General features: G+C 43.3%; 1 protein-coding gene across 2 annotated transcripts in view; it reads right to left on the bottom strand.

The window, feature by feature from the left end:
• Positions 1–7,261: 7,261 nt before the first annotated feature.
• nhsa (Nance-Horan syndrome a (congenital cataracts and dental anomalies)) overlaps positions 7,262–23,876 on the bottom strand; it is a 165,249-nt gene continuing 148,634 nt past the window's right edge. Inside the window, exons 5-10 of one of the 2 annotated variants that reach the window (XM_063201775.1) lie at positions 21,297–21,492; positions 17,155–17,286; positions 16,062–16,741; positions 13,144–15,691; positions 12,595–12,736; positions 7,262–12,385 (exon numbers count right to left, since the gene is read on the bottom strand). In XM_063201775.1, the coding sequence (XP_063057845.1) occupies positions 11,692–12,385; positions 12,595–12,736; positions 13,144–15,691; positions 16,062–16,741; positions 17,155–17,286; positions 21,297–21,492 (4,392 nt within the window). In that variant the 3' untranslated portion in view covers positions 7,262–11,691. The remainder of the gene's footprint in view (positions 12,386–12,594; positions 12,737–13,143; positions 15,692–16,061; positions 16,742–17,154; positions 17,287–21,296; positions 21,493–23,876) is intronic. The other variant, XM_063201776.1, reaches the window with a different exon arrangement.

The following is a 23,876-nucleotide window of genomic DNA, read 5'->3' on the forward strand; positions in this document are numbered from 1 at the left end:
GCTCACAGCCGAATCACGTGAATGAATCTGTAGTGGTCTGCCTCTTGTAACGTTTTGATCAGCCACGCCCCTTGCCTTGGCCCTGGCCTATGACATGGGATTTTTTAAAAATAATAATAATTTAAAAAAAAATCATTGAAGTTGAGAGCATAATGGCCTGCTAGAACTAACGCTAGATTAGTGCATTGGTTTTCAAAGTGGGGGCCGCGAGGGGATGCTATGGGGGCTGTGGCAGGTTGGCAGGCAGCAAAACAATGGCCTACACATAAATATTTCAATAAATTAAAGGAACAGACCACCCTTTTTTGATTCTCACATATTTACAGTATTTCCCAGCATTATTCATGAATGTGCATATTATTTTCTTCTCAGTGTTTTCAGTACTTAGATTTATTGGATCAGAATTATTAGCATAGCTTAGCATAATCACTGGAAGTAACTGGTATCTTTAGCATCAAGCCAAAAGTCATCACTGGACAGAATTAAATTTCCGTTTTACACTGTGGTGAATTTTATATTAATTTTAAAATGGTTTATACGTACATTTGATGATGTTTTATTTTGTACCATAGACTTGCATTACTATGCCTAATTTGGCTATACTGTTAAATGGGGCAATGCAAACACATAGACAAAAATGATATGCACATTCATGAATAATGCTTGGAAATACTGCAAATATGCAAAAATCAAAAAAGAGTGGTCTGTTCCTTTAAATAACTAATGTAGCCTACACCAAAATAAACCAAAAATGAGTTTAAAGGGACACTGTGCAGGAAATGGTCAAAAAAGGTACTGCAACCATGCTGCTCATTGAAACTGGGTTGGCTATCGCCAAATTTGATATTTACATGAAAGTTTACTGAGTAATAAACAAATATTTTCTAGTATGGTCCAAGTAGAGTCATTTTTGCAGCTAAAAATGTCAATTTTTGGACATTCAAAATGGCGAACCATGGAGAAGATCCCGCTTGAAAAGTGTATGAAAAGTGCAATTTTTCCAGTGAATAGTCTACTTAGAATTTGATGGTGGTGGTAAGTATTCATGAAAAATATAACATTAGTGAATGGGCAGCATGAATTCTAGAAATAAACTAGAAATCTCACACAGTGTCCCTTTAACCATCTTAACCCAAGAGTTTTTTTTTTTTTTTAATTATTATTATTAGCCTACTGTATTGCAAGTTTATTCAAGTCATCATTTTCATCTGATCATTTGTAGATTCAACTTGCAGACATTTTCTTTTTTGTGTACATAAAGTGATAACATAAATGGTGGCAATTGCGCAAACAGATAGGCCTGTGTGTAGGGGGAAATAAGGTGCGAGGAAAATAAAAAATAAAAAAAAGACCATAGGTAGAAGGAAGTGTGTGTGTGTGTGTGTGTGTGTGTGTGTGTGTGTGTGTGTGTGTGTGTGTGTGTGTGTGTGTGTGTGTGTGTGTGTGTGTGTGTGCGTGCGTGTGTGTCTGTGAGTGTGTGTGCGCAGTTGTAGGTAGATGCTCTTTTTGTCTTACCGTATATTTGTATCAATCCGTTTCCCTAAAGTATCTAGCTATTTTGTTTATAGGCCTAGACTAGTGTTTGGATATAGTTTGTACCATTTATGTAGGCCTAGTTGATTTCTGGAGTTTAAGGTAAGTTTTTCCATATTTAAAATATTTTCTATTGTATTATGCCATTTGTCCAAGTCCGGTGGTTTTGTTTGTTTCGATGGTTTTGTTATTTGTTTTATTGTGGCAATACATAGAATATTGAATAACTTGTGATTTGTTGAAGTGATTTCTCTTGGAAGATGTATGCCCAATAAGTTCTCTACAGTCAAAACATTTTTAATTCCAAATATGTATTTTACTGCTCTTTCAAATCCCTCCCAAAATCCTTTCAGTACTGGGCACATGAAAAATATGTGACTATGGTTTGCTTTTTGTTCACCACAATTCCTCCAGCAGCTTGTCCCTATTGTTTGCATTCCCCTACTGGTCTGGTGTAATGAAAAATCTGGGTGGCAGTTTCCATGCAAATGTATTCCAGTAGTTTGAGTGTGTAATTCTGATGTTTCTTTTTATTGACTCCATCCAGTCTTCCATTGTAATGTCGATATTTAATTCTTCTTCCCATTTATGTTTTACTTCAGATTTAACGCAAGTAAGTTTTTCTACCATCTTGAATATTTTTGAAAGTTTATTTTTTTCTGTAAATCTGTTTTCCTTCAAATATATCAATTCGTTTTCCATTTCGTCTGGTGGTTGCTCCTTAATATAACTTCTTATTTGTAGGTACTTTAAGAAATATTTTTCAATATCCAAATTTAACTTAAAGGCAATATTCTCATATGATTCAACAACTTGATGGTTAAAAAATTGTGCACATGTTATGAGGCCTTTAGCAGCCCAGTGATTCAAAATTTGATCCATTTTATTTGGTGGAAAGTCAGGATCATGTGCCATCTCTCTTTGATATACTAGGTTAACTGTTATTTTCAGTTTTCTGCAAGCTCGTTTCCAATTCCTCATTGTATTGAAAATGCAAAAGCTATGTCCTGAATAGTTATTTTGTGCTTTACGTTCTAGAAAAGGTAATGTCCCTAAAGATATGTCACACACTTCTTTTGCTACATTGATCAATTTAGCTTCCTGTTTTTTATTAATCCATTTCAATATTGTTCGTATTTGTGTTGCATAAAAATAGTTTTGTAGGTTTGGCACCACTAAGCCCCCTTCATCTCTCTGTTGAGTTAGTGACTGCAACTTAATTCTGTGTTTTCTGTCGTTCCAAATACAATTTGTAATGATTTTGTTCCATACTTTGAACTACGTTTCCAGAATCACCAGTGGTAGGCCTTGAAACAAAAATAAAAAACGTGGTAAAATCATAATTTTTACCATTTTTACTTTATCTACTCTTCCCAAGATACCATCTAGGATTATCTTCCATTTGTTTAAATCCTGCTTTATTTTATTTTCCAATACACCATAATTAATATCATACAGGTCTCTCAAATTATTACTAATATTGATGCCCAGGTATTTTATTTTTTGTGTATACTTAAACTTAAAAACTGACTAAATTCTTGAATTTCTTTTTTTAATTCCTGGAAGGATTTTGCAAGTAAAGTATAACACCATCTGCATATAAAGCTAATTTGTGTAAATCTTTCCCTATTTGAATCCCTTTTATATTTGTATTTTGTCTTATATCTACTGCTAATAATTCGATGTAAATAGCAAACAGAAGTGGGGATAGTGGATCTCCTTGTCTGTTGCCTCTTTGTATTTTAATTGTTCTCAATATTGTACCATTTGTTTTTATCCTGGACGTTGGATTATTATATATTGCCTTTAGCCATGAACAAAAAACTGTATCTAAACCTATTTTATTAAATACCTCAAACATAAATTTCCAGCTGACAAGGTCAAAAGTTTTTTCCGCATCAAGTGTAATCAAAACCATATCCTCATCTAACCCAAGAGTTAAGAAATGCATAACAGTCTATTGCATCTCTAAGCTATTACCGTGAAGATTTTATATCAGGACTGGCTGACTAACAGACCCCCCTAGACTATGGTTTTGAAAGGGGATGCACAGACATTGGCTGTGTCTCAAATGCCGTACTTGTGTCACTTCGGGCACTGTTTTTCAGTGCCTAGGGCGCTCACGCTGAAAATTTCAGTTGAGCCAGTGCACTGAAAGTGCCAGGATGTTCCCTGGTGGAAAAATGCAGTACTTGAATGATGAACACTGCACACACTAAACGGCGGCCATGTTGACAATGACACAGAGGAAACGTGGCATTCAGTTCAGTAGAAGAGTTTGGCATTTGAGACACAGCCATCTAGGGCGCTCACGCTGAAAATTTCAGTCTCCTAATTATGTAAGTAATGTTGATGGGACACCAACCTTTTCATGCCAACCAAAGTATTGTGTGTGTGATTGTTGTCCTTTGGGGTGAAGGACATGGAAATACAACCACCAGACGCTGTATATTGTAAACAGTAGGCAGCTCATATTTTGGCATGCTCAGCTGTTACTTCCAGCGAGGGCACAGTGCATAGTGCTCAATTTTTTCCACAACACTATGCACTAAAGACCTCAGTGCACTGTGCACTGACTGTCAGTGCACTGACGAAACTGCGTCATTTGAGACATAGCCCATCATTCAAGCATTGCCTTTTTGTCCGCCATTGTTAGGGGATCATCCTGGCACTTTCATTGCACTGGCTCAACTGAAATTTTCAGCGTGAGCGCCCTGTGCACTGAAAAACAGTGCCCGAAGTGCACAAGTGCGGTATTTGAGACACGGCCATAGTGTGGCATGAACCATGTAGGGGCGGGGGCTTGGCTGGAATATACCAGTGTGTGTGGGGCCTTGCCATGGTAAAGTTTGGGAACCCCTGGTTTAGTGAACCTCTCGAAAGATAGGCCTGTAGGCCTAGTGAACCTCTGCTCTGGTTGTGTTTGAAACGAAGACTTTTAATTAAACTTCATTTAAATTTTGACGATTGTATAATTACATTTCCCTACAATATTAAGGCGTAGGCCAGCACAGGCCAAACGTTTGACACACCTTCTCATTCAATGAATTATTTTAATTTTCGTGGCATTTATAGTGTAATGTAGATTTTCGCAGAGGGTATCAAAACTCAAACTGTGCATGTGCACATAGCACATAGAATTATGTGCTTAATAAAAAAATATTTCTAGCAGTTGTCCAGCGACGTTAGCTGTCTACCCACCTGACATCAACACAGCACAACTGATGGGCCAACACGTTTTTGTTGTCTATTTTCACGTGAAAGTTTTGATGTTCTCCGCGAAATTCTACAATGTACTGTAAATATATAGCTACAAAAATGAAGGGAATGCATGGAATGAGAAGGTACGTCCAAACATTTGCGCTGTACTGTAGGAATAATTACAGTTTTTCTCGATTGGTTTGGCTAATTTCTCGAAACTGAGATGACATTCTCAAAACAACACAGAAAAATCCCCAAACCAACTTGCAATTTCCCAAAACAAAATGGCATTTCTCATTGCTTTCATCAAATATCAAATGCTTTGTACATGTCTCAGATGTTTAGTACATCTCTGCAGATGGCTATGTACAAGTACCCCACAGTTGACACATTGAGCATACATGTAGCACATTTTCCAAATAAATTCTTGCTTATCTAAACGAATTAGACAATTCTCAATGCAATGGTTGCCCTCTCCAAAACATGTCAGCATGATTTCATTGTGTAAGTCATCATATGCAAAGTAGTCTACACAATTGTCAAAACAGTCAAGGACATAATATTTTAAGAATTTCATTAAACAGTAAATTCATGACAGTGTTCAACAGGCCAGATGATATTGTAACTTTACTAGTTTGTAGAAAATAATTTTACATCCGTGTATACTACAGTTTCCTCTGTTATTTAGCTAATTTCTTGACATATTTTCAAACGACATTCTGTTTTGAACAATTGTTAGTTGCTTTGGGATTTGTCCATGTTATTTTGAGAATGTTATCTCTGTTTTGAGAAGTGAGTCAAACTAATGAGAAACCTGTAATATATGGGCATTACTTTCTTTATGTGAATTTACAGTAAGAACGTTACTGATAAATGTCCTTGGTAAATTGTCTGTGTTGTTATACATAGTCGAAATCTGTTAGCTGAACGTAGACAAAACATCTAACCATTTTGACTTGCAGTGCTTACACAATGGCAAAGGGACAATGTATTTTGGGGGTACTGGTGATATATGTGGGGAAATAATTTAGTTTTGACACACGGGTAAACTGTTTTTGGAGTGATATGAGCAAGTGATGAGGATCCATATGGTTATGCTGAACCATCCAGTTTATTTTGACAGAAGGACTAAATTAATGCAAATGAGCCAAAGCAACTGAGAAGGATCTATGCCATTTTTATGGTACTGACTATTTATGTGGGAGAAGGTTTAGTTCTGATGCAAGAATTAGCTGTTTTGCACTTTTTTGGAGATATATGACATTTTGCCAGTTATCTGAACTGTTGTGCAGAAGTGTAAGAATGTTTGGCCAAATGACCCAATGGTTATAGGAATGTCATCTCAGTTTCAAGAAATTAGCCAAACCAATCGAGAAAAACTGTAACAGGGAATAAGGATGCAAATATACTATGTAGGCAATAGTGACATCTTGTGGCAAGTCTTGTACAGACAGCTCAAAAGTTACACCAAATGGGTGTGTCACTGTTGCCCATGTCACCACAGCATGCCGGGTTCTCCTCTGCGTTTCATGTATGATGTGCGTATCTTGGTAATTTTAAGAATCGTAAGAATTGTCTTGGAAATTCTTTCTGAACACAGTCCCGTCTGTTTCAGACCAAGTGAGCTGTCAGACTTTCTTGGTGTGAATAGCCCAGAAGAGGTAGATAGACAGAAACACATACAGTATATACACCCATATATGGGACATAGATAGAGATGGATGAATGGCTGGATGGCTGGATAGATAGATAGATAGATAGATAGATAGATAGATAGATAGATAGATAGATAGATAGATAGATAGATAGATAGATAGATAGATAGATAGATAGATAGATAGATATGATAAAACAACAGTAAAACAAGCTGTTCTTTTCACCTGTACCCTAGCATCGTTTTACTGGAGACATGCTACCTGGAGGTGCCTTGATAAGGTGGTGGGTGCATAGAGCTGCTATGTCTCGGGGAACGTTTACGGCCCTTGAGATGTAAAGAAATACATTGGCAATGCAATTTAGGTATATTTTAAGGGGACCTAGTGTGAAGAAGGGGTCTGTTGTAAAGGTGTCCGCCTTCAATATAGGCCTAAGTGGCCACTCGAAAGAAAAGATTCCTCACCCTTGCTCTAGCTACATTACCCAGGCTCCCCTCTTGCAGTGACGCAACACCTTCGGCTCTGCTTCACTTGCTCAGGAAAAGAGCTTGTTCAGGTACATTCTGAGTTTCCCCTGGCAGGGGAACTCCACCCACTTTGTCAGGAAGCAATCAACTTTGAGTATCTCCAACTGTCCTGGGTAGAGGCGTGTTCAAGGCAGTGACGTTTAAGCAGAGATGTTCTATTGAGACCATGCTGTTTGGGAATGTTAGTTGTTATTGACCAAGTCTCGAAGAGATTTGATAGTCATGACAATCAGGCTAGCTATACATGGCCCTGGAACTAGAAAGGGGTGGGGTAGGGTAGGTGCCCAGGAGCAGGGGAGTGGCTGCTCAGGGTTCCTCAGTCACAGGGAAGGATGGAGGACATCGCTGGTCATTCACTCAGCCTATGGCATACCACAATTTGTGACAAAGCAATGCATTGATACACAGATGACGTGGAAGCGTGCTTGTTTTTGAATGCAGTCACATTTATTGGCTCCTTCTATGCACATTTACTAAGCAGCCAGTCATGTTGGCAAATCATCGTTCAGAGATTTACAATGGTATTTTTTCACAATGTTTACTAAAAAATAAATACAAGACTCAAAGAGTTGCACAGCTCAAAAATATACAAAGGCTTGGAAGTAATGTAAACTTTTTAAAACATTTTACAAAAAGAAAACACCTCTGCAACAATTTAGAAAGGTATTGTATTTACAAAATCTGTACAAAAATACAAAACTGATGCAAATCTACTTGATTGAAGCTTTCAGTCTGAAGGAGTTGCATCTAGTACCGAAACAGTTGATGTGTAACTCTCTTATGCAGGCAAGGTATTTGTTGTCGTTTGTGATATTTTATTGATCAAGTAACCTCAAACATCTACCCTTACACCTGTAGACATCTTAGACCATTTGGTAAAAGTATGTGCTACGTGTGTCTCTTCCCTTGAAGCATGTCTAAGTCAGCTGTAAAGAAATTCAAACAGTTTTGTTTAAATGTAAATTCTATATAAATAACTTTAGGTTACAGCAAGAGACAAAATGGATACTTCAATATATCAGTGCAAATGTGGAAGATATACTTTACATTTCTTGGAATGATATTCTAGAGAATTCTTGCCCTCTGCATACAGTACCCTGTAAGAGGTGGATGTTTCAATGTAAACTAGACAGTGGTTCATTTGATTGTGAAGTCATTCTGTTTTGGCGGATAGGTCAATGGTGAAAAGAGTCAGCCATGTTTGTTTTCCCTTTGAAAGTGTGACTGACACAAAGCCAGAAAGATGTTTAAAAAAACTTCAAAACATTGGCCTCTTTACTTCTGTAGCCACATCAAAATGTAAGTTAAGAAGAGAATTGAGGCTAGAAAGACACTGAAGAATAGTTTAACTTCAGCAAGACAGTAATCTTTTTTTAATCTTTACCAATGTTTCGTTACATGATGCAAAGTGTGTATGCTGGGAGAAAAGAGATGGCAGTTTAGCTCATTTGTGTGGTAGAATTCAAGACGACAAGGACCAGGTAAAAACAATAATGCTAATGTCGAATTCTGCTTTGAGTGGTCGTCACTGGCTAATATTTTATCTCAGCATTTGTGTTCTAAGTTACATGAAGCTTATATGTAGCTTTTGTTTATTAACAATGGGTAAACATCAATGTCTGATGAAATGTGCCGGGCTTTAAGTTCTGCGCCAATTTCATGAGAAGAATATTTTTTGATTTCCAATTTTAACTGAATTTTCTTTTTTTTCTTGAATAATTAAGTACCAAAAATAAATATCTTGATAAATCATTTGTTATTTGCTGCATCAGAATGAGAAAAAAACAATAGATTCCAAAATCTATGGTTGGACATCAAACGCACATACAGGGTTGTGGCATTATGTTCTATGTATTTACACATATTTTTAAACATGATTCAGAAATCTCATAAAAGGACATGTTGTAAAGTCTCACGCATGAAACACCAACAACGCGACACTCACTCTCTCACACACATGACGTTGCACTCTAACTACAACAGTGATGGAGCAAACTGGATTCAGAAGCTTTAATCCAGTGTCACATATTCCAAATGATCTGGTTTTACCTCTTCAATTAGGGCAAACACCTGGTTGAACTGGACAGGTAAAATCAGGTCATTTTGAATTGTCGCTAGACTTTCACTAATGAATCCAGGTTTCCCATCACTGAACTACACCCTGGCAATTTAGACTCAAGACAACTTGTTACTTCCATGTTCTTAAAACAACAGCGATAGCTGCAAAAGAAGTACCTACACTCTTCTCTTGAACCCTCCTCCTCCTCAGCGTCTATTGACTATCCATCTTGCTTGCTCCAGCTCTCTCTACACTTGCCACTACCTTCACAACATTGCGTTTTCTACACCCCAGATCACGTGTACTGCTGCTGAACAAACGCCCTTCGGCCATGCCGTCTAGCCCTGCCATACTGGCAAGGGCAAACATCCTGGGTTCAAAAAGGAAGAAGTCCTGCTACGTTTTTTGTTCCAGCTGGTTTCCTCAATTTGCAGATCCTAGTTTTAGCATGAGCTAATTTGTGAAAATTAGATGAGCTACATCATGAAAAAGGTGACAAGCATTGAAGACCTTGTTAGGTCGAAATGTTCTGCTGGTAAATCAAGTAAAATCAAATAAATCGCATCAAGGGAGATAGTACGATGTGCGAATATATTTTCTTTTTTCATGCGTTCATTTATATCAGGCACACGTAACAATTGTTTTTGGGATGTGCACGTAGGCCCTATTTCATATATGCTTTTTAGCAAATTCATGAAATCACCTGTGCTGTCAGCACAGGCAAGATGGAAAACAATAACAGGACTTCGACTTTCTCAATCCAATTTGTCTGACGCTGCATAGGCTACTGTACTGACCTCTACTGTGCAAGGCCCCAGCCAGCTCTCTTGACCTTTCCTGCCCTTGCGGCCACTGCCCAGTCCATGACCCCCTTTTTATGCTCTGTTGCCACCTCTGGTTGCCACCTGAACTGTTCATAGGAGATTTTGATTGATGAGATTGTCAAGTAATTTCTTGCTTCGATATAGCAAAAAAAAGATATCACTACTATCATACAGCTAGAAGAAAATGGTTACCGTGTGTACATCTACTCAACATACCGACAAGACGATTTCAAATGATGCTGACAATGTTAATTCACAAAATCAGATTTTTATGTATATGTATATTTATATAGGTATATATATATTTTCCCATTTCAAACGTTCTCTTTTTTTCAAATGCATGCGTACAATGAGAGGACAAGGGGAGGTATTATGTTACAAAACAAACTCCACCACATGCTGGTCAAAGTGTTCTGCAATCCAGTGATCTACTGGTATCACAGGGGATTGTTTTTCCTACTCTAAATTGCACAGTGTTAATCTGGCTGTGTTTGTTATGAATGTGATGATATTCATCTTGATTAATAATCACCTTGAGTGAACGTTGTAAGATCTCAAATTAAACTGCATAATATTGGCAGAGGTATTCACAGAATACACTGAAGTTACCATGTATATATTTTCAAAAGTTCTCCCACAAATCTGCTACCTTGCTGTCACTAGTGCTCAGTTTTTTATGTTCAGTTGAAAAGATAAAATATCAATAGCACAGTAATTAAGGTTAGTTATTTTTTCATGTGACAAATTTAAAAAGGTTACCAAACATTTCATGACAAATTGAAGAGCTGGTCATTCCATAGCATAGTTTATCTGCTGCGTGTGACAGATCCCATATCAGGATCCCATGTCTACGGTAACAGACAGGCTGTGTGGAATCATTATGTGCCATTGACAAAAGATTTCACTGCCATTTTTCAGCTTGTGTCATTAAATCATAGCTTTACAGTATATAATCTCTTTATATATTTGTGTGTGTCATGTGTAGTTACAGTCTATACAGTCTAATATTTATGTGTCTATTTTTACAATGTGGCATGAATTGTCAAATAAAAATCTGGCGAAATGGTATTCTTGAGGAACTCGAAGTGCAAAGGTGTGGTAGGTGACAAAACGCACCTATGTATCTTGCATCCGGCCGAGGATTGTTATTAGACTTGCCAAAATGGCTCGACAGCCCAAACGGTAGGTCCCAATCAGCCTAGTCAATCCCAAGACCCACTGTAGAAAAAGGCCACCATTAGATTGTCCTAAGTGTCTTGACATAGACAGATTAGCATACTCGACTTTTATCGTTTCCCTTCTATTGAAACGGCCTGGACTTCTTTTTTTGTGTCAACTGTGAAAAAGCTACAAAGAACAATAGTTTGGGCATTTTTAGTATGATGCCCTTGTGCCCTTGTTGTTATGATGGTATTTTGTTGTTGTTTATCGTGACTAAATATTTGATAAACAACAAGAGTGATTTCATTATGTAGTCCTGGAGGACTGCAGCATTTTAAAAATGTCAATTAAAAAAACATCTCATAGGATTAAAAACAGCATCACTACAATAGATTTTCTGTCTTTTCTACAAGCAGCTCACTCTTGCTGTGTGGTACAAAAAGGGTAGAAAGTTTTTGCAAAGTCATTTTTTTCCTTGTTTTTTTTTGTCAACTCCTCTATGACATAACACATCAGATTATCATTACACAAAACAAATTTCATAGTATCGATTCAGAAATCCATCTGAATGCTTTTCTTTTTTCTTTCTGTCAAAGATATATAACTTTTGGATTTCGTAAAAGAGAGAGATATCGTCTTGATAAGTGTTAGTAGCCTTTTACAGTGTTAAAAACAAGAGATCGCCCTTGTCGACGATCGGCCGACCGACCGACCGACCGACCGACCCCCACCTAGGAGGAGCGGTCATCGTGTGGGCTACTGTCTGAGTTCTCCGTCTCCCCCTCGGAGATGGCCTGCATGGGTGCCGTGTACAGCCTGCTTCGGGCGCTGTACCGGCTACTATTGGCGGCCGGGGGGATTCGGGAGCGACCCTGCCGGGACGAGGCAGTGGTGGGGGGGAAGGCTTTGGGGCTGAACCCCTCTGTGTTGGCTTTGGGGAAAGGGCTTGGCAGCTGGTCCGGAGTAGCACCACCACTACCACCCAGCGGTGACTGTGGCTGCTGATGCTGGGGAGAGGTGGCCTCGGCCGTCGTCTGCTGTCCGCCGAAAACGTCCCCGGGTGACTTTGGAGCGACGGGGCTCTTCAGGATCTCGGTGGCCGACATGCGGTAGCTGGAATCCGAGCGGCTCCCCTTCTTCAACAGCAGCAGCTTGAACTCCTCGTTGGAGGTGCTGGACTTCTTGGCGCTCCTGTAGATCTGTCCTGAAGCTCTCTGGGAGCTGCTGGTGGGGGTACTGGGGGTGTTGGGGGTGGTAGGTGTGCTCGGTGTGGTGGCGGTGGGTGTAGAGGTGGGAGAGGTGGGGGTGCTGGTGGTCGGGGAGGTCAGAGTGTTGCCAGGGGGATTGCTGGCCGAAGCACCGCCCAACCTGTTCCGCCCACTGAGGTCTGCGGAGTCCTTCCTTCCAAGAACTTTCCTTTTGGACCTAAAGCAAGCACAAATGGACAACATTATAGCACATTGCCATGATATAGACACTCTTATTCAGAATAACTTCCATTTGTTTAGGGACGATTTAGGGACATTCCAACAACATTAGTTACAAATTCCTCAGAATCATACATACTACTATAAGATGGAATATGCATATACTGTAATGAGGAAAAAACAGGTTCTCTCAGAGATAACACCAACCTGTGAATCATAGCGAAGAGATCCTCAGTTGTACGACTCCTATTTGGTGACAGGAAAACACTGTCGTCATCGACTTTGCTCTCATCATTTTGTGGAGATACCGTTGGATCGCTTGGTGTGGACTCTGAAAGAGGATTGAAAACTGAGATTAAACAAAAACAAAACAAAAACAGTTAAGTCATATTGCTGAACCTACTGCATGCCAAAAGTTCATGTTGAGGTCGTGGTAGATGGACAATGCTGAAAAATATTAATGAGAGCCCAGTTGACCATCTGCCCCCTACATGAGACCTACAGTATTGTGCGTTGTGCTCTGATCGTTGTCAAGCAAGTATGTGCGCACAGTTGCGTGTGTAATTTAGGGCTCACAGCAAGCATGTGCCCAGCCCGGCATGTCTGGTTGTGAAAGACATATATTTTTCAGCATAAAAGTAAAAAATTACATAAAATAGAGTCAAATAATGCTAAGCAGGATAATGTTGAATTGTAACACAACAAAATGATATCAACTTGGGTTTGAAATAACTCTATGGATAATTGTCAGGATACCTTTGCTGAAGTAGTCCTCTGTGTCCGGGGTGGAGCCATCATCTTTACTTTCCTGTGAGGCACTTCTGGTAGGAACACCTGATGGATTGTCCGCCTCTTTGCTAACAGCATCACTGATTGTATTCGCTTGCAGTGTTTCTGATTGAGATATGATATCAGGCACTTGGTCAAGACTTTCCGACCTCTTGGCTGCTGTCCCATGATAGGTTGGCAGCACTGACCCTGAATCGCTCAGGCTCAGGGTCCAGCTTTTCTCTTGTGGCTCGTGCTTCAGCGCTTCACTCAGTTCCCCGTCCGTGCTGTAGCCCATGGATAGAGACTTGGTGACACCCAAGCCTGGCGTCTCCTCATCAAGGCCTATGCTGACTTCAGAGGCCCCCTGCCCCTCAATACCACTATCGAAGGAGTCAACCTCAACTTTGTCGCCATCCTTCTGGGCTCGGAAGGCCGTCATGCTCCACTGGGGTGCAGGCCTTTCCTTGTCCACCTTCAATCTCGCAGCGCTGCTACTCGTTACCACATCCTTAGCCATGTCCTTCGCTACGCTTCTGTTGCCTGGAGTAAACATTGATTCACAGTGCTCCTGAGCGAGAGTTTCCTGCGGTCTGTAGGGTGGAGGTTTGCGTGATTCTAAAGGCTTGGTGTTGGTGTTGATGTTGGTGTTGGCGTTGGCCGGGATGTTGGTGGTGCTGACAGTCACAGTGGGACACTTGGGGCGAGTGGCGGTGTCTACGCCGAGCTTCTCGGAGCTGCCCTCCAAGCTGGGCTTCCCGACAGAGCGCAGCTGCACAGAACGCAGCACGTTGGGGGTGATGGCCATGGGCGCAGGGGGGGCAAACGTCTCGGCGGTGGCAGGGACTCTGTTAGCGGCTTTGGTTGCTGTCGCCACTACGGCTGTCGCCACCACCGCCTTCTTCTTGGTCTGATGGAGGACGTGCAGCTGGTTCCTGGGAGCCGAAGGCTTGTTGATGTTGTGAAGAGCACTTAGGTCGAGGTGGGTCGGGGGAATGACTGGCAGCTCTAGCTCCTTCTTGGACGAGTGTTGTTGCAAGGAGGAGAGAGAGGACTTCCTCTCGGGAACTTTGGGCTTCCTCTTGCCACTGGCTGGGGACAAGGGGCTCGGGAAGAAAGCTGAGGGAAAGGTGGACGTCGGCGTCTCTGATTGGCTGGAGTACCCGCTCGAGGGCGAGGCGAGGCCAATCAGCTTCTCGGGAGAGGGCAGCTTGAAGTCGTTTTCCACCGAGGGCAGCGAAGGGGTGGTGGCGCGAGATCCCGACTGCGACGTCTGCGATTCGGAGCTCTCCTGGGACTTGATGCACTCAATGACCGTGGTACCCGTAGCCGTGCTGGAGTTGGACAGCGACCTGTAGGGATCGCTTGATTTCAAGTCATTCAGCAGCCAGAGATCAGCATAGTCGGACTGTACAGCCCCTTCGTCCTTGAAAGAGTGCGTCTCGCCAGACACGAAGAGCGTGACGTCCGGCATGTTGCTTCCACTCTGCACGCCCCAGGCCTCAAGTGTCTCCTCCACCTCAGGCTGCCCCGAGGAGGATGATGATGATGACGGGGGTAGCTCCAGCTGCATCCTCTTCTCCCTGGGTGACATCGGCAGGTTCTGCCCCCCGCTGCTGGACATCTTTGGTTCGCTCTTGCTGTGAGGGCATCCACCTCCACCACCACCTCCACCACTGATCCTCTTCAGGGACGTGCTGCGCGCGGGCGGAGGGGGCTTCGCCTTTGGTTTCCTCAGAGACAAACAATTTTTCGAGGAGGCCAGGCCCAGGGCCGAGTGAACTCGTCCGTACTCCACCTGCTGCCGCTGCTCCTGGGCTGCATAGTTGTACGTGAAGCTCTTGCTCTCTTTCAGGCCGCAGTCAAAGTGCATGGAGGTGTAGTAGCCTTCGTTGTCCACCGAGTAGTGGGACACGGTGTCGGCCTTGTCCGACGGCGGCTTGTCCAGGAGGCTCTCCAGGGTGGCTATGCTGGTGAAGCTGGGGCACTCCAAGCTGACCTCCTCCTCCTCCCGGGAGTGCTCCGGGCTGAAGTCCTGGTGGCAGGAGGCGCTGAGGCGGAGATGGTGGTGGTGATGGTGGTGCGGGTGTTGCTGGTGGTGGTGGTGTGGATACCCCCACTCCCCTTCACTAGCTGTGCTGACCCCAGCATCGTCCAGCACGTCCGTGGCCGTGGAGGTGAACGACCCGGCCCGGTGACCCCTCAGAACCTGCGTCGTCAACCTCGCCTCCGCCAACGGGTACGGGTCGAGTATGAACCCGGCGGTGTCGTCGTTGGCGTGCGAGGCGGCGTTCAGAGACAGCTCGGAGTCGCAGTGCGAGGAGCCGGTCAGCGGCGGGGAGGCGGCCAGCGGCGGGATGGTCTCCGAGGTCTGGGAGGGGCAGGTGGAGCTGCTGCCGCTCCAGTTGCCGCTGGAGGACTGGTGGTCCTCCTTGTGGTCCAGCTGGCTGGTCAGCACGCCGGCGTTGGACACCGAGTGGATAGGGCTGCTGAAGGTGTCCGAGCTGGAGGAGATCTCGCAGCTGCCCATGTCGGCCTTTTTGTAGAATATAGAATAGGATAAAAGAGTATATTGTTTATTGGTCATTGTAACAAGTAGCCATGTCTAAGTTGGTCTTTATATTAAATAACAGAAGATAAGAATGTATTGTTTGTCATTATAACAAATACAACAAAATTGAACAGTCCTAATTTTGGTAAATCAATAAATAATTATTAGATTAAAATTAATATAGCATTTGTTCAGTTGGCAGGGAATGCCTCACAATTGAATATAAAATATTGTTTATTTCTCAATAAGTACAACGAAAGTAAGCCACCCTTGTTTGGTAAATCAATAAAGCATTAAGATTAAAAGAAAAGATTAGGAAAGTACACAAAACGTCAACTCAACCACAACCACACACCTTCCGCGGTAGCCGCGAGCGTCCCCGATCCAGCCATCCGTGTTCGGGGCTCCCCGTGTGCTGGTGGTGGTCGAACGGCAGGCCGCCCAGCTGGTGATGACGATGCTCAGGCAGTGCCTGGTCGTCCGTGCTCTCCTCCTCCTCCTCATCCTTCAGGATGTGCTCCCCGGCCACCCCGGGCAGGGATAGGAAGTCCTCCGCCTCAAACGGTGACAGCTCCTCCTCCCCTTCCTCCTCCTCTTCATCATCCTCGTCGCTGTCGTCATGGTCCTCATCCACCAGGTGCCTGCCGTCACGGGGCAGGCTGCGGGACCTCAGACGAGCCCCCACCGACGTGCTGCTGTACATGGCGTCCAAGCTGTCGTCGCACGGCAAGGAGCTGATGTTGCCCGTGGAGTGCGAGTGGGGGACGCCGGCGATGGTGACGACGGTGACACACTGTCCTCCGCCTGCTGCGCCGCCTCGTTGGGAGCGTATGCGGCGGCGGGAGGGGGCAGTGGCCGCGATCAGGACGTCTTCCGTCTGGCAGCCCGAGTCCTTGGTGGTGCTCAGGCGGCTACTGAGAGTGTCGCCGTCCTCTCCTCCTCCTCCTTCCCCTCCGCTGCCGCCCTCCTGGCAAGACTCTGGGCTTACGTGCACAATGACCGTCCTCTCCCTGGAGACAGGAGACTCATCTGAATCTGAAAAGAGAAGTGGGGGAACGGAACAGAGCGGAAGGGAATGGAAGGAAAGGAGAGAACACAGCATTATGTAAGAGTCAAAAAATGACCTCTGAGTATCAATCACACTGTGATGTCAAGGAGGCTGAAGATGAGAGAGCATAAATATGGATGACAACATAGTATATTACCTGGTATTGTACTTTTTTGATTTAAGAAGTCCAGTCAAAATGAAAATATCAAATATATTATGCTATGCTAATATTATACTTGGTACTTCAAGGTCAGTACATTTGGGCCAAAAAGTTAACTTCATTTTTAATTTAATTTAAGTGAAATGTTTTTTTTTCTGGTTTTAACCCTCTGGAAAAGAAGTAACCACCATGCATTAGTTGTGTCGCCTATATCTAACAGCTGAGGCCAGTCCACAATACCTAGGTCCTGCTGCACGCGCCTGGGAATTCCGGAGATGGTCTTCCGTCTCCTGAGCTTCCTCCTCCGCTGCAGAACAGACTGGGAGTGAACGAGGGAGCAGCGCACACTGGCGTCTCTGTCAAACCCGACCCCTGCAAGAGGAAGAGGAGAGAAACTGGGCATGTGAGGAGCTGCTGTGTGCCAATGACTCTGCCCCAGTCAGTGTGTGTGTGTGTGTGTGTGTGTGTGTGTGTGTGTGTGTGTGTGTGTGTGTGTGTGTGTGTGTGTGTGTGTGTGTGTGTCCTTTCCTCTTTACTTTTTTCCCACACACACATGCTTTCAGGGTAGAGGGAGCTGCTTGGATGCTAATTGCATCACAATTTATCTCTGTCTTTATTAAAGAGTTTTCCGTAGCGTTACGGTTTACTTTCAGCAGCAAGAGACATTCTTGAAACATATACTTTGATGTATGCACTTGGATCATCTCTACATATTATCTCTACTCCACAAACTTGGTAGACATTAAGTCAAATGTATATGGACAAACATGCACACTGACGGGTACCCATTACATTCACTGACTTGGGATCTCTACATGAAATACGACATTCAACAGGACACATTTTCACTTGACTTTCACATCAAAACACACAATGCTTTTGTTTTGACGGCACAAACAGTATACAGCAAAAATACCAGACAAAATGTACGTCATGCAAGTTGATTGGGGTCACTCATTTGAATATCAAAAGCAAAAAAAACAAGTTTATGGCTGTGTATAGTGACTAATAGCATTAATATCATTAGCCAGTTAAGACACAGCATTATAAATTTGCTGTTACCAGAATGGCAATGACCAAGTCGTAGTGCATTACTAAAGGGCCTGCGTTATGTCATAGTGTTGTAGTATTACAGCGTTCCACTGGAGGTACGGTGTGCATTAAGGGGCTACTCAATTCCTATTGCCTCACACCTTCCTTTGTCTCCCCTTCCTGCCTATGTTCACACTACCTTGATGTCTGATTAACAGCAGTTGGCTCCAAACATCACTTGGGTAAATACAATGGAAAAGGGAGCAGCTATACTTTGTGGGGGTTCCGTCTGTGTTCTTTTACTCCCAGCTCGGGTCACTTTGTCCCTCTGATTTGTCGTCTCACTTAAGCCTCCTCATCACGCTTCATGGCAATCGTGTTGATAGCTGGTTTGGCTTTTCAGCATCGTGCTACGATTTATGGCACTTCTCCTTGCTATGTGCCATTTCCGCTCTGGCTTGGCCTGGCCTGGCCTGGTCTGTTTTGTCCCGTCCCGTCATGTCATGTCATGTCATGTCATGTCATGTCATGTCCTGTCCTGTCCTGTCCTGTCCTGTCCTGTCCTGTCCTGCCCTGCCCTGCCCTGCCCTGCCCTGCCTCGGCCCATGTCTCATGTCAGTGGGCCTGGTTAGCCTGGTGAGACATAGTCCAGTTCGACCATGCCTGCATGCAAGCAGACTAAGTAATGCATCTGGATAGATCTCTGTTTTACATCCCATTCTCTCCAGTGCAGCTAATTGGGATGCATGAGGCACCGTCTGCCTGCCTGTCTGTCTGTCCTCCCATGCAGCATTTCCCAGAACACCACAGCACCAACGCTCTTCCTGAAAAAGCTACTGAGGGGGGTTGACTGGTTTAGAAAAGACCTGTGAAGAGTTTCATGTGGATTTGGCATTGGGGATTGAACTGGAAACATATGGAGACATCTACCTAAGGCTAAGTGACTAGATCGAAGTGATAGATCATGGACATTTCCCTGTGTTTGTTTTGGGAACGTGCAACATTCTTTTTTCTACATATAATAATTATTATCATTATTATAAGTGTTATAAAATGTTTCTGTTTGGAAAATGATCCTTCATTTTAACTTTAATCCTTAATAAACTATTTGTATTGCACTACTGTAATGGTCCTGGGATGTAGATGACATGTGATCATCTCAATCTAAGGCCAGCCTTGAGGTCTGTCATGCGCTACGCTGGTTTATTTCGGTTATGTTATTAGACTCAATGACGTTTCACCACCACTTGGAAATCCTACTGTGACCTTTCTTTGAATAAAAACGCAACCCCCCCACTTCACAGGCGCTTAACACAAAACAATACGGGCACTGTGGAGGTACTCTTGCCAATGTTAAAGCACTTTATGCAGATGAGGCATGAGGCTGTCTACATTAGCAGCAGTGAATTACGGCTTGGGAACGAGGGAGGAGGAGGAACGAGGGAGGAGGGAGGAGAGGAGAACTGGAAGAGGAGGGAGGGAAGGGTGGAGGAGGAGGGAGGGAGGATGCGATGACACTGAGGAGGTACGGCTGATTGGACACAGTAAAACATGGCTCACTGAGGAAGGCTGATATCGCTGAGGGGGAGGCTGAGGTGGAGACCTCTTCTGAAAACAATGCAGTACACAGCAGATTCAAACACAAACGTACTTTACATGCACAGCCTACAAAACCGGTCATTTAAAAAATGACAGCACCCCTCAGTTGTTGTGACCCTCAATTGGTCAACAGGGTTTCTATTCCTAAAAGATAACTTGACATTTAGGTCACTTTCAAAACTTTGCTGCAGTTTGGAATTTTAGTAGGTTTACATCAGATGAAACCTGTTTAGACATTTGGGCAGTAACAGTACTGTATAGTATAGTGCAGTACAGTACAGTATATTAAAGTAAAACATCTGGATACATACTTCTCCTAACACCTGTAAAAAGTTTTTTGAAATAAAAACATTGGGTACTTACACAGCAGACAGCATCTCCACATGTCTATCTATATACACTGACTGTGTCTGTGATAAAAGCAGCATTGCTTATGCATTACCAGCACACAATACATATGCAAGCAGAGAATGCTGCAGCTGGCTTTGTCAAACAAAACTCATAGTTCTAGAGTCAGCCAGGGATGACCCAATTTATACAAAGCCATTTGTGGCTTTTATCATAAATAGACGCCCATTACCATTACAATTAGTGACTCATGAGCTATGGTCCATGGTTGAGCTCCTGTAACACTGTGTTCCCTATTAGACATGGAATTGTGCATTCATGGAGTCATAAATGGCTAAGATTAGATTTTTCAGTCCATCCCAATCAATATTAATATATTGAGTACATCATAAGAAAAAAAAATCCTTGTTTCACAATATAGTGTCCACAAACATACTTGGCTTTTAATATTCACATGATCATAAATAGCTCAAAATATATGTTTTGTTTTTTTCAGTCCATCAATAAAAGTACATGTCCTCATTATATTCTGTGGCTATCATCAGGAAGTTCATCTCTTATGAAATGAACTGCTCTTTATCAGTTCTTGCAATAGCAGGCCTTCTGGTCAGTGTCGGCTAATGACCCTGGCAATGCAAACAGACCATATTCCCCCAGTTGAACAGTGTGGACACAGCCATCTGCCTAATGGACCTACTGTACGAGATCCATCTCCCTGGCAACTCTATCCATCACTTGTTCCCTGAAGTGATCCACCAGTTAGTCCAGTGTCAGAGTTGTGTCAAATTGGCTTTACACTATATAAAGTCCACCATGTTGAGTTCTCAGCAAAGGTGTAGATCTCACATTCAAAAACTGCCTCATTGATCCAATTTGATCCAATCAGCCCTCAATCTGCTTACCTGAACAATATCAACCAGCTACGTACATATGAATTCACATTTATTAGAAGTAATATTTGACTGGGCTTTTACTTGCTGATCCCGGACGAGCCTCCAATTTGTTGTTTACTTCCTTTTATCTGTAAGTCACTTTGGATAAAAAAGTCTGCTAAATGTTATGTGCCGTTGCTGTAGTAAACCCAGGATTGATATCTCTGTGTAGCCTCCATGACAGGACAATCGAATGGTGTGAGCAGCAGCAGCATACAAAGGCACAATAAGTTTTGATAAAAGGGAAAAAAGACCACACTATGTATTTACACTAAGGAAGGCAGAGGGCCGAAATGTGTCTGTGAAGCAAATAAAAGATGTCTACGCATAGTGCAGCCTTTTCCCCTGTTTTCAACCTAGTTATATTCATTTGGATAGCACTCTGAAGAAATAACAAAACAAGGGTGACGCCTGCTCCAACTTCCATTTAAACCAGAGTTAGTGCGAAACAAAAATGCTTTTGTTATTTACCGGTGACGTTAATGGGCACGACGCATGAGTTGATGACTTGGGAGTCGTTTTTCATCCTCTCCTCAGGCGTGGGCAGTGGCAGCGGCTGGGACCAGTTAGTCTGCTTGTCCAGCGTGGAGGGGACGTTAGGGATGGGAACCTTGGGCCGGTGGCCTAGTGCCACCACCTCTGAGTCGGGGTCGGCAGATGGAGCAGCCTGGAAGCACACGTACACGGGGTGGGGGGGACAATGACAATGGCAAGGTAAGGTGACTGCTGCTGTGTTAGCTCTGGCAAAGGTTTACATGGGAGAATAAGGCCAGAGGGGGGAATAGAGAGAGAGAGATAGAGAGAGAGAGAGAGAGAGAGAGAGAGAGAGAGAGAGAGAGAGAGAGAGAGAGAGAGAGAGAGAGAGAGAGATTGCATGTAGAATACATAGATAGATAAATCAGTAGATCAATAGCCTGATAGATCCAGCTGCGTAATCTAAGAAGCATGTTAGTGTCAACAAGCATGCAAGTCAGTAATCAAGGCCTACTCATGCATGTTTTTACCAATGAGGACCAACTCACATTTTGCCCAAACTATGAATGAGCAAGAGCATGCCAGGTGATGATGTGAGTTCAGAATCACTACAGATGTTAACAGATGAAGAAACAGTACAGATGTGTAACGATGAGACCTTGTAGATCGGACCTTGTCAGATCAACTTCGAAACCAACATGAACCATTATGCAAATTGTGATACTTAAATCACTAAATGGTAAGGAAGGGAAACATATTCATTTTATAAAGATTTACCTAGATACTTAAGTCAAATCTTAGTTTCACATACACGCCAGACACCTGTACACACAGTTCTACACTGTACATACACAATCTGGGGGTATTCCAAGAAACTAGTTTAGTTGTACACTGGGTTAAGTTAACCTTGAGGTAGTGGTGGTAAATCATCTAATAGAAGAGCCTGGAGCCTGCAGACCACCTATTATGAGCGTTACCACTTCCGGTCGATTAACTTAACCATCTCTATCACTTAACCATGTTTTTGGAATGCCCCTCTGCTGTAATACTTCACAAGTCATGTACGCAATCACTCAAAGTTCTTATATCATTTGTTAGTATCGACCACCTGTTTTGTGGTCCCATGTGATCAGAAACCCCAGAATGAAAGTCATAGCATTTTCACCCAGCACCAAGTCTTTCCACCCAGCGCACACTGTCCTCATGTATAACACTTGCCCTTACATCTTGTATCCTATATCTCACACCCAGCAGAGCTGTGTGTGTGTGTGTGTGTGTGTGTGTGTGTGTGTGTGTGTGTGTGTGTGTGTGTGTGTGTGTGTGTGTGTGTGTGTGTGTGTGTGTGTGTGTGTGTGTGTGTGTGTGTGTGTGTGTGTGTGTGTGTGTGTGTGTGTGTGTGTGTGTGTGTGTACAGTATGTGTGTGGATTAAGTACTCTTGCATCTGAGTGTGAAAGCCTGACAGCAAGCCCCAACGGTGTGACGCTAGAAAACAGTGACAATATGACAACCGCTGTCAGACTATTCCTCCCCTAAAAACAACTCTCCGTCTAGGCAGAGAAAACAAGGTGCACAAACAAGCGAGCACAACACCAGTGTATGCCACATTGAGTTAAACGTTGAGAGCACTGACAGAGCTGTGGACCTCTTCTCTCTCCAAACCAAACTCTCTGCCTCTCCCTCTTCTCCTCTCCCCTGCACTTCCTAATACAGTGATCTGACTGCCAGAATAAACAATTCTCTACTCTCCCAGTATACTATGCAAACACACACACACACACACACACACACACACACACACACACACACACACACACACACACACACACACACACACACACACACACACACACACACACACACACACACACACACACACACACACACACACACACACAGGCCTTCTGCCTTAAAACATGCAGCTCCCGAGACACTAACTTGTCGCCATTCTCCATGTCAGATTTCCAACCTTTCCTCACAGAGAAGTTGAAGCTCATTCTTACCTTGCCGGGTGGTGTTTACAGAGTCATCTGTGTGTGTGTGTGGGAGAGAGAGAGAGTCTGGACGCTGAGAGCCACCAGCCAGCCAACGCCCCCACCCCCCGCACAGAAGAACGAGTAAGACTCGAGATTGGGACCATCAGCTTTTGTTTGTATCTCTCTCTCTCTCTCTCTCTCTCTCTCTCTCTCTCTCTCTCTCGCTCTCTCTCTCTCTTCCTCCCTGCTTTTTTCTCAGTTTGTATATTTCTCTGACTCAGTGTCAGCCTCTCCCTCTATCTCTCTCTTTCTCTCTCTCTCACACACACTCTCTCTCTCACCCACACACACACTCTGACACTCTCTCACTCTGCTTTTCCCCCCCAGCTTGTCTCTTTCTCAATCTTGGCCTCTCTCTCTCTCTCTCTCTCTCCCCTCTCTCTCTCTCTCTCTCTCTCTCTCTCTCTCTCTCTCTCTCTCCATCTCTCCTCCTACAAGAAGACTGGCGAGGAGGGCCTCACAATAAACACTGGCCACAAAAGGAAAGTGTTTCCACGGCAACTTTCGCCCCACAAATTCCGCCGAAAAAAGTTGTATGCTGGA

This window comes from Engraulis encrasicolus, chromosome 6 (genome assembly GCF_034702125.1).
Source record: "Engraulis encrasicolus isolate BLACKSEA-1 chromosome 6, IST_EnEncr_1.0, whole genome shotgun sequence".
NCBI classification, from domain to species: domain Eukaryota; kingdom Metazoa; phylum Chordata; class Actinopteri; order Clupeiformes; family Engraulidae; genus Engraulis; species Engraulis encrasicolus.